The 13,433-nt window shown below is 39.6% G+C and overlaps 1 protein-coding gene across 13 annotated transcripts in view; it reads left to right on the plus strand.

Annotated features, from left to right (window-relative positions):
- The window catches only part of KCNMA1 (potassium calcium-activated channel subfamily M alpha 1), a 504,709-nt gene that overhangs the window by 290,847 nt on the left and 200,429 nt on the right, over positions 1-13,433 (plus strand). Inside the window, exon 1 of one of the 13 annotated variants that reach the window (XM_087933816.1) lies at positions 12,787-13,241. The exons of the other annotated variants lie outside the window; for them this stretch is intronic. Within the exon in view, the coding sequence (XP_087789942.1) occupies positions 13,037-13,241 (205 nt within the window). The 5' untranslated portion in view covers positions 12,787-13,036. Of the gene's footprint in view, positions 1-12,786; positions 13,242-13,433 lie in introns of those variants that run through there. 13 annotated transcript variants of the gene reach the window in all.

Consider the following 13,433-nt stretch of genomic DNA (forward strand, 5'->3'; position numbering starts at 1 on the left):
CCATGTTCCTCTCCAACCTCCTCACTGTCCGACTCTGCTGCCAGCTCTACCAGCCGCCAGTGGGCCACAACAGATTTATCATTTTCTAGCTCATTGCCTTTAACCATTTGCAGCAAACCGGCTGTGACTTTAACCATCCCTCTTGATCCAAACCATTTCTTCATTCTATTTATTTATTTTATTTATTTGGTTTGTCAATTGCTTACAAGATAATAGGTATAAGTAAAAACATAGTTATGAATACATGGATACATGTTCTGTCTCGCCTTTCCTCTTTCCAAAAAGATGAAAGAGAACACACACACACACAAACACAGGCAAGCAAGCTGGCTTGGACTTCACAGAGTTAATTCTTTGGAACTGATAATATTCGTGGCATTCCACCACGTCCTGCCCGCCAAGTCCAAAATGATAGCAAATAAAATTTTACTCACAGAAAATTACAAGGCAGTCCACAAAGAAAATCTGAAGTAAGGTTAAACTTTGTCCCGTACAAAGTTTCAGTAGAAAACACACCCAGTTTTATCCCCTGTGGGGTGTGGCTCAATGACTCAGCCCACTCTCTGACCCTCCCACGCCTCCTATGTTGCTGCTCATGTTTCTCCCTATGGCGCTGCTTAGGACTGAGCCAACACTCTTCCTCTTTACTCCCTGTCAGGGGCTGCTCCGATATGCCTTCCTCCTGATTAATCTCAGGCTGTTCCTCTCGGTTGTCTGATGGAACCTGAGGCATTATCAGGGAGGAAGGCATTGCAAGAGAGGAAGGTCCTGGGGAGGAAGGCATTGCAAGAGAGGAAGGTCCTGGGGAGGAAGGCACTCCCAGTTCCTCCTCCTCCTCCTCCAGGTCCTCTTCCTCTGACAGCATAGGCTCGGGAATCGGGGCCACAACAGATACATATAAGAAAAATAAAAGAAACAATAGGACAGGGACAGTAGGCACGTTGGTGCACTTATGCACGCCCCCTACAGACCTCTTAGGAAAGGAGTGAGGTCAATAGTAGACGGTCTAAGGTTAAAGTTTTTGGGGTTGGGGGAAGAAACCACAGAGTCAGGTAGAGTATTCCAGACATTGACCAATCTGTTGCTGAAGTCGTATTTCCTGCAATCAAGTTGGTGCAATTAACCCTGTGTTTGTATCTATTGTTTGCTCTTGTATTGTTATGGTTGAAGCTGAAGTATTCATTGACAGGTAGGACATTGCAATGTATGATTTTATATAGTATACTTAGATTGGACCGAAGGTGTCATAGTTCTAGGTTTTCTAGGTCTAGAATTTCAAGTCTGGTGGCATAAGGTATTCTGCGAGTAGAGAATTCTTCTTGTGAAATATTTCTGGACTTTCTCAACCGTGTTAATATCAGATAAGTTATGTGGGTTCCAGACTGATGAGCTGTATTTGAGTATTGGTCTAGAAAATGTTTTGTATGCTCTAGTTAGTAGTGTAATATTACCAGAGAAAAAGCTAAGTAAGATTAGGTTAATGCCTTTTTGGCTATGTAGTTACAGTGGGCTCTAGCGTTTAAATCATTAGAGATGAGTACTCCAAGATCCTTGACAGAGTTTGGATCATCAACAAGGTCTTGACTATTCAGCCTGTATTTTCTGATTATTATTATTTTTGCCAATATGTAAGACAGAGCATTTATTTGTTGAGATTTGAAGTTGCCATTTGTTTGACCATTCTGATACATAGTCGAGGGTTTTGAAGGGTAGCAGAATTATCTGTGGGGTTGAATAGCTTTACATCATCAGCGAAGAGAACGCAGTTGCTTTTAATATGATCACAGAGGTCTTTTATGTAGAGTATGAAGAGAGTTGGTCCTAGAACGCTGCCTTGGGGGACACCATTGTTGACTGGTACAGAATTTGAAAGGACGCTCCCAATTTTGACCATTTGTTGTCTGTTTGACAGGAATGCTTCTATCCAGTTATGCAGGTGTCCAGAGATACCATAAGATTTTAGTTTTAGGAGTAGTTTGTCATGTGCCACTGAATCAAAGACTTTACAGAAGTCTATGTAGATTGCGTCTATTGCTTTGCCCTGATCGAGTTGTGTAGTCCATATGTTTTTGTAGTGTAAGAGTTGCAGATTACAGGATAGTTTTTTTCTGAAACCAAATTGTTTATTAGAGGGTTTGTCCCTAAGTGGAGGATGATGGATTGGTTAATAATTGATTCCATGACTTTACAGGTGACGCAGCATAAAGAGATTGGTCTGTAATTTTCAACTAGGCTGGGGTCTCCCTTTCTGAAGATGGGGATGACCATGGCTTGTGACCATAGCTTTGGCAAGGAGCTGGTCCTGAAAGATTTTTCAAAGATTATGATTAGAGATTTGGCTATGGCAGTGGATAGCTTCTTTAAGAAGTAGGCACATATTCCGCCTGGTCCAACAGATATTGATGGCTTTAGATTGCGTGGTGCTTTTTCAACATTGTCTTCTGTAAAATCGATATGTATTAGATCATTGTAGCTGTCTGTGGTTTGACTAGGAAATACTGGGCATGATCCATTGCTGTTTACAAATACTGAGCCAAAGAATGTGTTAAAGAGGTTGGCATTAATGGTGTCATCATTGCAGTCTTTACTATTAGGTCCTTTCAGGGGTGGGATGGACCTTGAGTATTTCAGTTTGTTGTTTACAAAATTGTAGAAAGCAAAGGTGGAATTGGTGCGTAGAAGGTTTTCCTCTTGTTTAATGTGATAATTGGTGCATTCAGTCTTTATCTGGTGACATAAATTTTTGTATCGGCTTTTGAAGTTGGCAACGTGACCAGATTTGTTTTTCCGCCAAAGTGATTTCTTTTTGGATTGAAGCTTCCTTATTGTTATGGGTAATTTGTTTTTTCTGGTTTTGGGGGTTGTTATTGGTACATATAGTTTGATGACTCTTTTGACTTCAAGTAAAAAATATGTTGTAATGGTCTTCAACAGTATTGCATCCAGTGAATAGAATTTGCCAATCAAGAGATGAGAGATCATTGTCTATAAGATCATAGTTGCCTTTTTTGAAGTTATAATTGGGGATTCCATCGTTGTGATGATTTTTGTGTGGACCTATGTTGAGACAAAAGTCAATCATGTTGTCGTCACTGTTGGAAAAGAGTTCCTTAATTTGTATTCCATAAATTGAATTCAAACTATTGCAGAAGATGAGATCAAGGAAGTTGTTAAGTCTAGTGTTGTTGGTTACTAGTTGTTCTAGTCCCAGATTTATTACTGCATTGTAGAAGATTGCATGTGTGGGTTCAGTTGTACATTCATTAAGGTTCTAGTTAATATGAGGTAGATTGAAGTCACCAAGAAAGATAAAAGCATGTGGGCAGGATGTTGCCCATGTTAGTAGTGAATTTAGCTTGTTTGCATGTTCAATGTCATAATCAGGGGCTCTGTAACATAGTAAGAACCAAAATGTGATATTTAAGGACAGTCCACAGACGATGGTCTCAGGAATAGCAAGCTCCTGGGAAACTTGGGTGTTTTTTAGATGTAGGGACTTTTTATAGAAGATAGCAACACCACCTCCTCTATGGATTTCATGATCTGATTGGTAAACATGATAATCTCTTACTGTGGTAATGGAGTCAGGGAGAGATGCATTGAGCCATGTTTCACAGACAAATATAATGTCAAATTTAGCCGTATTTAGTAAGAGGAGAAATTCAGGTATTTTATTCACAAGGCTTCTTGCATTGAGTAGCTTGCATTTAAGGCCAGTTGTGGTTGGAATAGAGGTAGTTAGGGGAAATTCTTCATTTCCTCAAAGGAGCACCTAATAAATGTTGCTGTAAGAAACCCACTTGTGGAAGGTCAAGGTTAGCTTTTAAAGCCTCTCTTTTGTGATATATATTCTCATGTTTATTATTTAGCTCTGATGAGAAAAAATTAAATATTCATACTTTTATGTTGTTGTTTTAAAAAAACCTACATGCATGTATCTTAGTATTCCCATCTTTAAAGGCTGTAAAAAAATAACCTTTTTTGGTGGGAAGGATTTAAAATTAAACAATTTGCCAAGATCTGGAAAGAACATTTACCACCAAACATTTTTGACATAAACGTGTTAACAGAAACCTTATTGTCGGACAATATAGGGTTGGAAGGGACAGTGGAGGTGTTCTAGTCCACCCCCTGCCCAAGGTAGGAATCATTATACCATCCCAGACAGATGGTTGTCCAATCTTTTCTTGAAAACCTCCAGTGATGGAGCACCCAGAAACTCTGAAGGGCAGCTGTTCCACTAGTTAATTGTCCTCACTGTTAGGAAGTTTCTCCTTAGTTCTAGGTTGCTTCTCTCCTTGATAAGTTTCCATCCGTTGCTTCTTGTCTTGCCCTCAGGTGCTTTGAAGAATAAGTTGACCCCCTCTTCTTCTTTGTGGAAGCCCCTCAAGTATTGGAAATATTTCTCTTCGATAGGCGAGACATACGTAGCTCTCTCAACCATTCATCATACAATTTAACTTCCAGACCCCTTTATGTTCTTTGTTGATCTTCACTGTTCACTTTCTTTTGCCTATTTACTTTGTTTTGCTTCTCTGTTCCCCCCACCCCTTAATACAACACGTATCCTTTATATATATTATGTCTTAAAGACAAACTTTTTATTCCTGGTTGGACGGTGAAATCTTTTTGTGCCCGTTTATTAGAGTAAATAAAGGTGATAATCTGCCGTCTTTGCATTTGGGAAAGCAGCCAGGCCGGCGATGAAAAAAACAAAAATACTATGATAAAATCTTCCTTGAAATGATTTCCAAAGCTTGCTAGGAAGGCTGGAAAGCAACAGATTGCCTCCTTTCCTCCAGTCCCACGCAGTTTCGAACACAGACTCAAGTGTGACGATTCATTTGTCCGTGTTTCCTTGGCATGAAAAGATCTGAACATTCGAACGTGAGCCTCAGCGGTTCTTCCGTGAAGGGGAGAGAGAACAAATCCCTCTCACTTTGAGGAAAACTTCCAGATAGTTGTGCTTTTATCCTGCTGTCACTCAAATTCAGGAAGTGAGGCACTGTTGTGAAGGAGTTGCTGACAGGTGAGCGTTCTGAATCGTTCTGAATCACTTTTGCATCCAGATCATTGCGCTGTTTTCTTATTTGAGAGAAAGTCACTCTCGAGGTAAACTCAAATTCTGATGACTTCATTGATAGTCTGTGTTGTTTTTCTGGATTAGTTTCCCCACAACACATACACACACACACTTTCCTAGTATAGCCCTGTCTGACATAACTATGTCTGATTTACTTGCGTGCAAATTCATAGAGAAGGCTATGATGCTCGGTATGGCTAGTGGACAAGAAGAAGGGGCAAGTAAAGAACACACTGACTTGATACTGTCAAAGCTGATACAAAGATGAATATCTACTATCCCAGTATTTGAGGGGCTGCCACAAAGAAGAGGGGATCAAATTATTCCCCAAAGCACCAGAGGGCAGGACAAGATACCATGGATGGAAACTAATCAAGGAGAGAAGCAACCTAGAACTAAGGAGAAATTTCCTAAGAGTGAGGACAATTAACCAGTGGAACAACTTTGCCTTCAAAGTTGTTCCACTCATCACTGGGTGCTCATCACTGGAGGCTTTTAAGAAGAAATCGAACAACCATTTGCCTGAAATGGTATAAGTTCTCCTGCTTGAGCAGTGTGATGACCCAGGGTGGGGGAATACAAAATAAACACAGTCACAAAAACCCGGCGAAGCCCCTTTTATTCCTTCACTTTGCTTCCAAGCTCTGAATATCCTTGAAGGAAGACAAAAAACTCCCACACAAGTAGTTACAAGAAGGAGGGAAAAAGACTACACAAACCAGGCAAGATAAGGGCTGGAAGACGTCCACAGATATCAGAACACACACTGAGAAGGACGCCAAACTCAGAAAGGAACCATAAACTAGAGATATTTCCACGCTTTGTTTCCAGAGTTCGCCCATATGCAGGTCTGTCCTCTTATCCAGTTGTCACAGCTGCAGCCCATGAAGAGGATCAAGGCCCTCTCCTCCCCAGTAGACTACATCTCTCCCTTATCCTCTTCTCCCTGTGTGCCCTAGGGTGGAGAGGAGATGGGACTGAGTCCTCCTCTGACTGCTCAGCTGGCCTCTGCCCTTCCCCAGCCTCCTCCACAACCCCACTGTCAGCTGTTCCTACTCTCCCTCAGAGTCAGTCTCCACCAGAGGCAGGGGGCTGGACTAGAAGACCTCCAAGGTCCCTTCCAGCTCTATTACATTCTAATCCAACAGCTGTGTTTGACAGGGTAGCATGGAGATCAGTTGCCTATAAAGTCACCAAAAGTGGAAACAGCTGAACAGTTAAAACTACTATTAGTAGAGTCCCATATCTAGCTATATCTTTCTCATTTTCTGTTCAAATACTGATCAGACATGATGTTGCTTAATTTCTTTAGACCACTGAAAGTCAGCAAGGTATTGTCAACTAGCTATATTTCCCTCTTTCCTGACTTTATAAAGTCTGTGGTTTGCATATATATAAGAAAGGAGAATAGCTTTTTTTCTGTTTTTCCTGCTTCTTGGAATGTGAGTTGTGAGAATTTCCAGAACTTGCCACCGATTAAAGGCCTCCTTTTGAGAGTGGGATAACAGAGAACAGAATAATGGAGTTGGAAGAGAGCGGAGGTATCGGAGGTATCTTAGAACTTAGAGTAACAGAGTTGGAAGGGGACTTGTACATCATCTAATCCAACCCACTGCACAAGCAGGAGACACTATATTATTTCAGACAAATGGTTGTCCAATCTCTTCTTAAAAATCTCTAGTGTTGGAGCACCCACAACTTCTGAAGGCAAGTCATTCCACTGATTGGTTGTTTTCCTTGTCAGAACATTTTTCTTGATTCCTACGTTGCTTCTCTCCTTGATTAATTTCCATCCATTGGTTCTTGTCCTGCCCTCTGGTGCTTTGGAGAATAATTTGACCCCTTCTTCTTTGGGGCAGCCCCTTAGATATTGGAATACCCCTATCATGTCACCCCTAGTCCTTCTTTTCTCTAAACCAGCCACACCCAGTTCCTGCAACCATTCTTTATAAGTTTTAGCCTCCAGTCCCCTAATCATCTTGGTTGCTCTTCTCTGCACTCTTTCTCAACAACTTTTTTACATCAGGGCGACCAAAACTGGATATAGTATTCCAAGTGTCGCCAGTATTTTCATCTAGAATTTATATATTTGAATTATTTGAATTTATGTTTGAATTATTTAGAATTTATATAGAAATTATGTGGCCTCCTGTTCATGGCTGGATGGCATATAAAGGTTGAAACCATAACCATGTTGGCCCAGGTTAATGACACCTTCAAATCACAAAAAACACATCAACCATCAGGGCTAGCTTAATTTCTTGGCCAGTCTCCTAATCATCTTAGTTGCTCTTCTCTGCAGTATAAGTCTTTTCATTATATTTTCTGCACTATAAGGTCTGGGCTCATTAATTTATAGAAAGGGAACTTAGTTTTTTTTTTTTTTTTTGAGGTACATATTGAAATAGATTCAGGTGGATTTGTAGATTTCTGACGCTGATAAAAGCAAAGCTGGAAGAAAGGAAAAACAAACAAATTTGTAGATATATCAAATAATGTTGTTCTCTTTTGGGGGAGGTCCAAGCACAAATATTTGGGTCTTAGTAAGTGACTGTACAAGTTGATCACAGTTGTTCTCCCTTTCAGCCGTGCAAGTATTTGATTCAAAATACAATACTAAGGCAATTGGAACGTTTGAATTGAATTGGAGGCCTTTTCCTGAGCTGAATCAACAGTTTAATTTGATTCTGTTCAACAATCTGATTTGGGGGACTCAAAATCAAATTGATTTTACTTGCCAAATCAAATCAACCACTTGAACTCCATCAAAAGAGAAGTCCATATCATAAATGGGTGTCTTTATGTTAAAGACAATATTCTCTGCTAAGAATTTTTACTTTTATTTTTTTTTTACAGTATGAGGAAGAATGCAAAAGATATTTCTGATCTAAAAAGAAATAGGAAAACTTTAGCAAACCATTGTGAAGTGGAACTGATTGCTCATTAGCCAATTATATTTTTATAAACGTGATTTTGACCCTCTAATGTAGGAAGTAGAAATATTTAACTTAATCTTGCTTTCTAATGAATAGCTTCTAGCCAGTATTTAAAAGCAGCTTTTCGTTCAACTCTGTGAAAAGAAGAAATTAAATCTAACATGTCTTGCATGTGGGGTAGGTGAACTTCCTCTCTATGTTTGAAATTTTAATGCACATTTGTTGTGCACATTTGTTGAAAGTTCATAGAACTTCTTGAGAACCTAATAACATAAAATTTGGAAAAGTGGGAGATAAATAATGATTCGTAGTATGCTAGTTTTCAAGCTTTTAATTCATCATAGAGACCATTTCTAAATGATTTTAATTTAGTGTCTTTTATGTACTCTTTCAGTCTTTCTCCACGCCGTTAAATATATTTTTTAAAAAAAAACAGATTTAATTAATGCAAAACAATATAAATAGAAATAGACCCCTTGTAGGTCTTGAACCAATCTCTTAGAAAGCAAACCTGAGTTCATTGCAGAAGCCAAATTAGAGACTATTTTTCCAAAGTATCCACCATGTTTCGTTGTTTCAGTTTACCTCTTTTTTTTTTTGTTGGCAACTAGTCTTTAAGATTTTTTTTTTTGCTTTCTTCTGCTTTAAAACATGTCTCAATCACAATAAAACAGGCTTGGAAGAGAACTTGGGGATCTCCTACACCAGCATCTTGCTCAAGTATGAAACCTCATCCCATTCCAGACAAACAGCCATCCAATCTCTTCTTTAAAAAAAAACCCTTCAGTTTCAAGAATATAGTTAAAATGAATTATTAGGAATGTTATAAAAAGATCAACATCAGTTTTTTTTATGATTAACTGAATAGATTGACTTATTTGAAATAATAAATGACTTAAAATGTAATTGAAGGGGAAAATACCATGCAGAATTGGGACCCCAAATGCAGATGTGTTATGTAGCTGTTAGGAGATTATTGTTACTAACTTTTAAGATAATAATTAAAAAGTGACTATATTGTGATAAATCATTATTATGAATGAAAGAGGAGTTAACTAAATGATGTATAAGACAAAGGGGTGGTGCACTCAAATTAGTAAATAAAGGGGAATTTTTTGAATTATTAGAATTAAGATGGAATAATGAAATAAGAGTATGCGATGAAATTGCAAATGTGACAGATAAAAGTATAAAGTATAATGAATATGAAGGTACGAGGATTATTTAAAGAAAAAAGAAATAAGTTAAAATATGATTAGAAAATATATAAAATAAGTCTGAAGAATATAAGAATATCTGAGAAAATTTACAGAAAATATGAAATGTGATGATATGATACAAAATCAAATGTGAAAGATGAATGAAGGATGAAACCAAGGTCATGTTTGTATGGAAATGTGAAAACCTGGAACCAGGCTGTTCACTAAAAGAGATGTTTTTGACATATAAAAATACAAAACTTTTTTTTACAAAAAAACAAAAACAAAACAAAAACCTCCAGTGATGGAGCAGCCGTAACTACTGGCTGTTTTTTACGCTTATGACCATTGGAGCATCCCCGTGCTGACGTGATCAAAATTCAGACACTTGGAAAGTGGTTCATATTTATGAGAGTTTCAGTGTCCTGGGGTCATGTGATCCGCTTTTGTGACCGTCTGACAAGCAGAGCCAATGGGGAAGCCAGATTCACTTAACAACCGGGTTAGGAACTTAACGACTGCAATGATTCACGTAACTCGTTTGGCAAGGAAAGTCATAAAACGGGGGCAAAACTCACTTAACAAATGTCTCACTTAGTGTTCTGATCCAAACCTTGTTCCAAGGAAACAAACACGAAACAGAGGTAACAGCAAAACCTTTTAATGATTCTTTACGAATTCCGTTCCTTCTCGGTTAAAAGGCTGTTTCAAAGTAATTGTCTCTGATAAGAATGAACCTTACCAAGGTGGGGCAAGGCTGCCATGAACACTAGATAAAGTCACTAAGAAATATTTCAAACACAAAGAGTCTCCAAACACCAACTCATATGTTCCTAACATCCACCAGGCTCGAGTATAAAACTTTTTTGCCTTCTGCAAAGAACTCCAGTTTGTCAGCTGGCTTTTATCTCTTAAGGGAGGGGCCATTACCTTGCAGCCTTACTCCCGAGTCGCCTGTACTGCTGCAGCTGTTCTTTCTTTCGAGCAGCCCTGCGTACACGCATGCTGAGCACAGGCTCCTCGGGGTCCTCTTCATCACTGCTGCCAGCCTCCATAATCTCCAAAGGCAGCACTCCACTCCCTGATGGTCCTGGCCCCATCCCTGTATCACACGCAGGCCCCTCATCTGAGTCCTTGCTCTCCGAGACCTCAGCCATCCACACTTGCTGCCAGCAAACCACAACACTTAGCAACACCAATGTTGGGCTCCCTTGTAGTTGTAAGACAAGGACAACCTGTACAATATTTACATGGTTCTTACATTTTAATTGTACACCACCCAGACTTACTCTGCGCATGAAATGGGTGGTTTCTAAATTTGATAAGTCAATAAATAAAATCCAGTTCTACTTTAAGTACTCTATCCCTGATGAGCAAATGAAAAGGTTAGAATAATTTAGGACTTCCCATGAATAAAAAGAACAACTGGGAAATTACAATCTGTGCCTTTTTGCTGTAATTGAAACAAATAACCACTATTTGCAAATGGGAAGGTTATTTAATTTATGCCAGAAGATTTTGTCTTGGTGTTTTGTTCCAAGATCAGAACATTTGAAATGCCATGCTCCGATTCAGAACATGTTGCACATTTCTCGAAAAAATATATTATTTAAAAATGTAACTGCATCTCCCACTTTGCATATCTTTCGTTCTTTTTTCCTTCCCATATTCTGCTTTTACAAGCCATGGGAGGGCAATACTACGCAGTATTCATCATTGCTGGAGACGTGATCAAATTCCTCTCGTTTTATTTTTTTCCAGTATGTCTAGACATTTCAGAGCATCCTTCAATTGCTCTCACTTACTATAAACTGTTTTCTAAACCGTTTCATACCATATTAAGTTTTTAGTTAAATAGAGGTTTTATATTGTCACATAATGTATTTATGATACACAAGAGAGAGTGTGTGTTTCTAAGCTATAAGACAAAATGTGCAAAGTGTTCCATGGTGAAGACCGACCAATTATACAATGCAATACTCTGAAAAACAATCAAGTACATAAACAAAGAGAATACAGAATAACAGAGCAACCCTGGAGGTCTTCTAGTCCAACCCCCTGCTCAAGCTATATATTTCAGACAAATGGATTTCCAATATTTTCTTTAAAAATCTGTAGTAGTGGAGCACCCACACGAGATGAGCCATTCTACTGGTTAATTGTGCTCCCTGATGGAAATTTCTCCTTAACTTTAGGTTGGATTTCTTCTTGTTCACCTTTCATTTGTTATTTTTTGTTATGTCCTCAGATGCTTTGGTCAACCTCTTTTTCTCTCTGACAGCCCATTTAAGGACTGGAAGGTTGCTATCAAGTCACCCCTAGTTCTTCTCTTGATTAGACTAGACATAACCAGGTCCCACAACCATTCATTGTATGGCTTATCCTCCAGACCCCTGACCAGCTTTCTTGCTCTTCTCTGCACCCGTACTTGGGAGAACCTGAGAAAGCCATCTTGGTGATTCTAGGATATCACTGGAAAAGAAGGGGCTAATATTTTTGAGCTGGTTACCCCATCTTATAAAATCTTCACACTCCATCCCAAATGCCTCAAATTATATTTCTGAAATTTGCACCCCAAATTTCTGCAGCAGATTCTAGGATACCGATGTTCTGACCTAGGCTTCCCAAAATCACGAAGCCAACTCCTTGTCTCAATGAAACCCATTTTATTTAGTTTAAAGTGAATTCCTCTACAGCAGACTCCTGGCCAACAAGAAATCTTTCAAGAGATTTCACAACTACAGACCTTTATCAGGCTTGGAGAACTGCCAGGCTGATAGCTTCTAAACACCATGCTGCAGCAGCAATGACTTGCCAAGAAGTCAGGAACAGATCTTCACCCCAGTAAATTGAAATTATTGTCTCCTGCAAGCAGCACTCCCCTTTCGCTCTTCTTTATTCCCTATGGGAGGGGCCATTCACCATCCACTGTGCCTTTACTCCCAAATTGACCCTTGTTCCTTAACTGTTCCCTTCGACTGGCAGCTCTGCGCATGTGCACTCTGGGAACAGGCTCCAGCTGTTCTTCTGCCCCACTGATTTCTGATTCCAAAGGCAGCTGATAACTGTCAGACAGCCCTGGCCCCATCTCTGCCTCTGACACAGAGCCTTCCCCAGACTCAGGGACTAGCCCATGTTCCTCCTGAACCTCTTCACTGTCCAAATCTGCCGCCAGGTCCGCTAGCCACTGTTGGCCCACAACATCTAGAGGTATGCAGGTGAGGGGACTTCTCTGTGGCCTGTAGATCCGGTTGAAGAGGCTGATTGTTCCAACCTATCGATATCTTGCCTTGTGTGCCTTGCCGTACAGCAGCTTAAAACATTCAGGATATTATAGTTTTCTTTCAATGTGGAACAGTGGAAGTTAACCTCGTTTTGTGCGAATTAAAAACCTGTCAGGGTGAGCTGTGTCCTTCGTAGAATCCACAAAAGCACTTGCTCATCTCCCTTCTTCAGAGTGCTAATCTGTTTTGATTTCTCCAGCTGGAAGGATACATTTTGGAGAGGGTATGAAAGAAGATTATATAGCAATATCCGGATAGGGAAGGCCTTTTAAGCCGTGATATTATAGATATCAAACAAGATCCATTTTTTTCCCCCCGTCAACAACTCAGTCCTGCTTTGGCACTTTTCTTCAGAGGCTAGGAAGCAGAAAGGGCGAAGGAGCAGAAATGCCTTTTCCTGCAGCGATCCTGAAATATGTTTTGATATAAAACCAGAGGCAGAATATCTCACCCCCTCAGCTACCCAACGGATTTCCGGTAGCCTAAATCTCAAAAGGAAAGCATGTTTTGCTGATCCTTCTAAGTTGTGTTGCCATGATTCCCACCAAGATGTTGGTCTACAACATCCCTTCAGGGGGTAGCCGTACAGAAACTTTTAAACCTCGCCGAAAGAAATCCCATGGAGATTTATTTAAAAATGGATACCGAGTCAAATCTGGGCAGAGTAACCTGGAAAAGGAAGAGACACAGACATTTCGACAGAGTTTGGGCTCTTGTTACAGAGTTGGCTACCACTGGGGTAAGAAACTTTCAGTTGACTGAGGGACTTTCTTTCTTTCTTTCTTTCTTTCTTTCTTTCTTTCTTTCTTTCTTTCTTTCTTTCTTTCTTTCTTTCTTTCTTTCTTTCTTTCTTTCTGCAATGATTTATATGCAAAATATGAAGTGTTTCCATATCAATTGGGAGCAAAGGATTCCCCCCCTTCTCATCTTC

Source organism: Pseudonaja textilis, chromosome 4, assembly GCF_049901715.1.
Source record: "Pseudonaja textilis isolate UNSWEBS1 chromosome 4, rPseTex1.2, whole genome shotgun sequence".
NCBI lineage: Eukaryota > Metazoa > Chordata > Lepidosauria > Squamata > Elapidae > Pseudonaja > Pseudonaja textilis.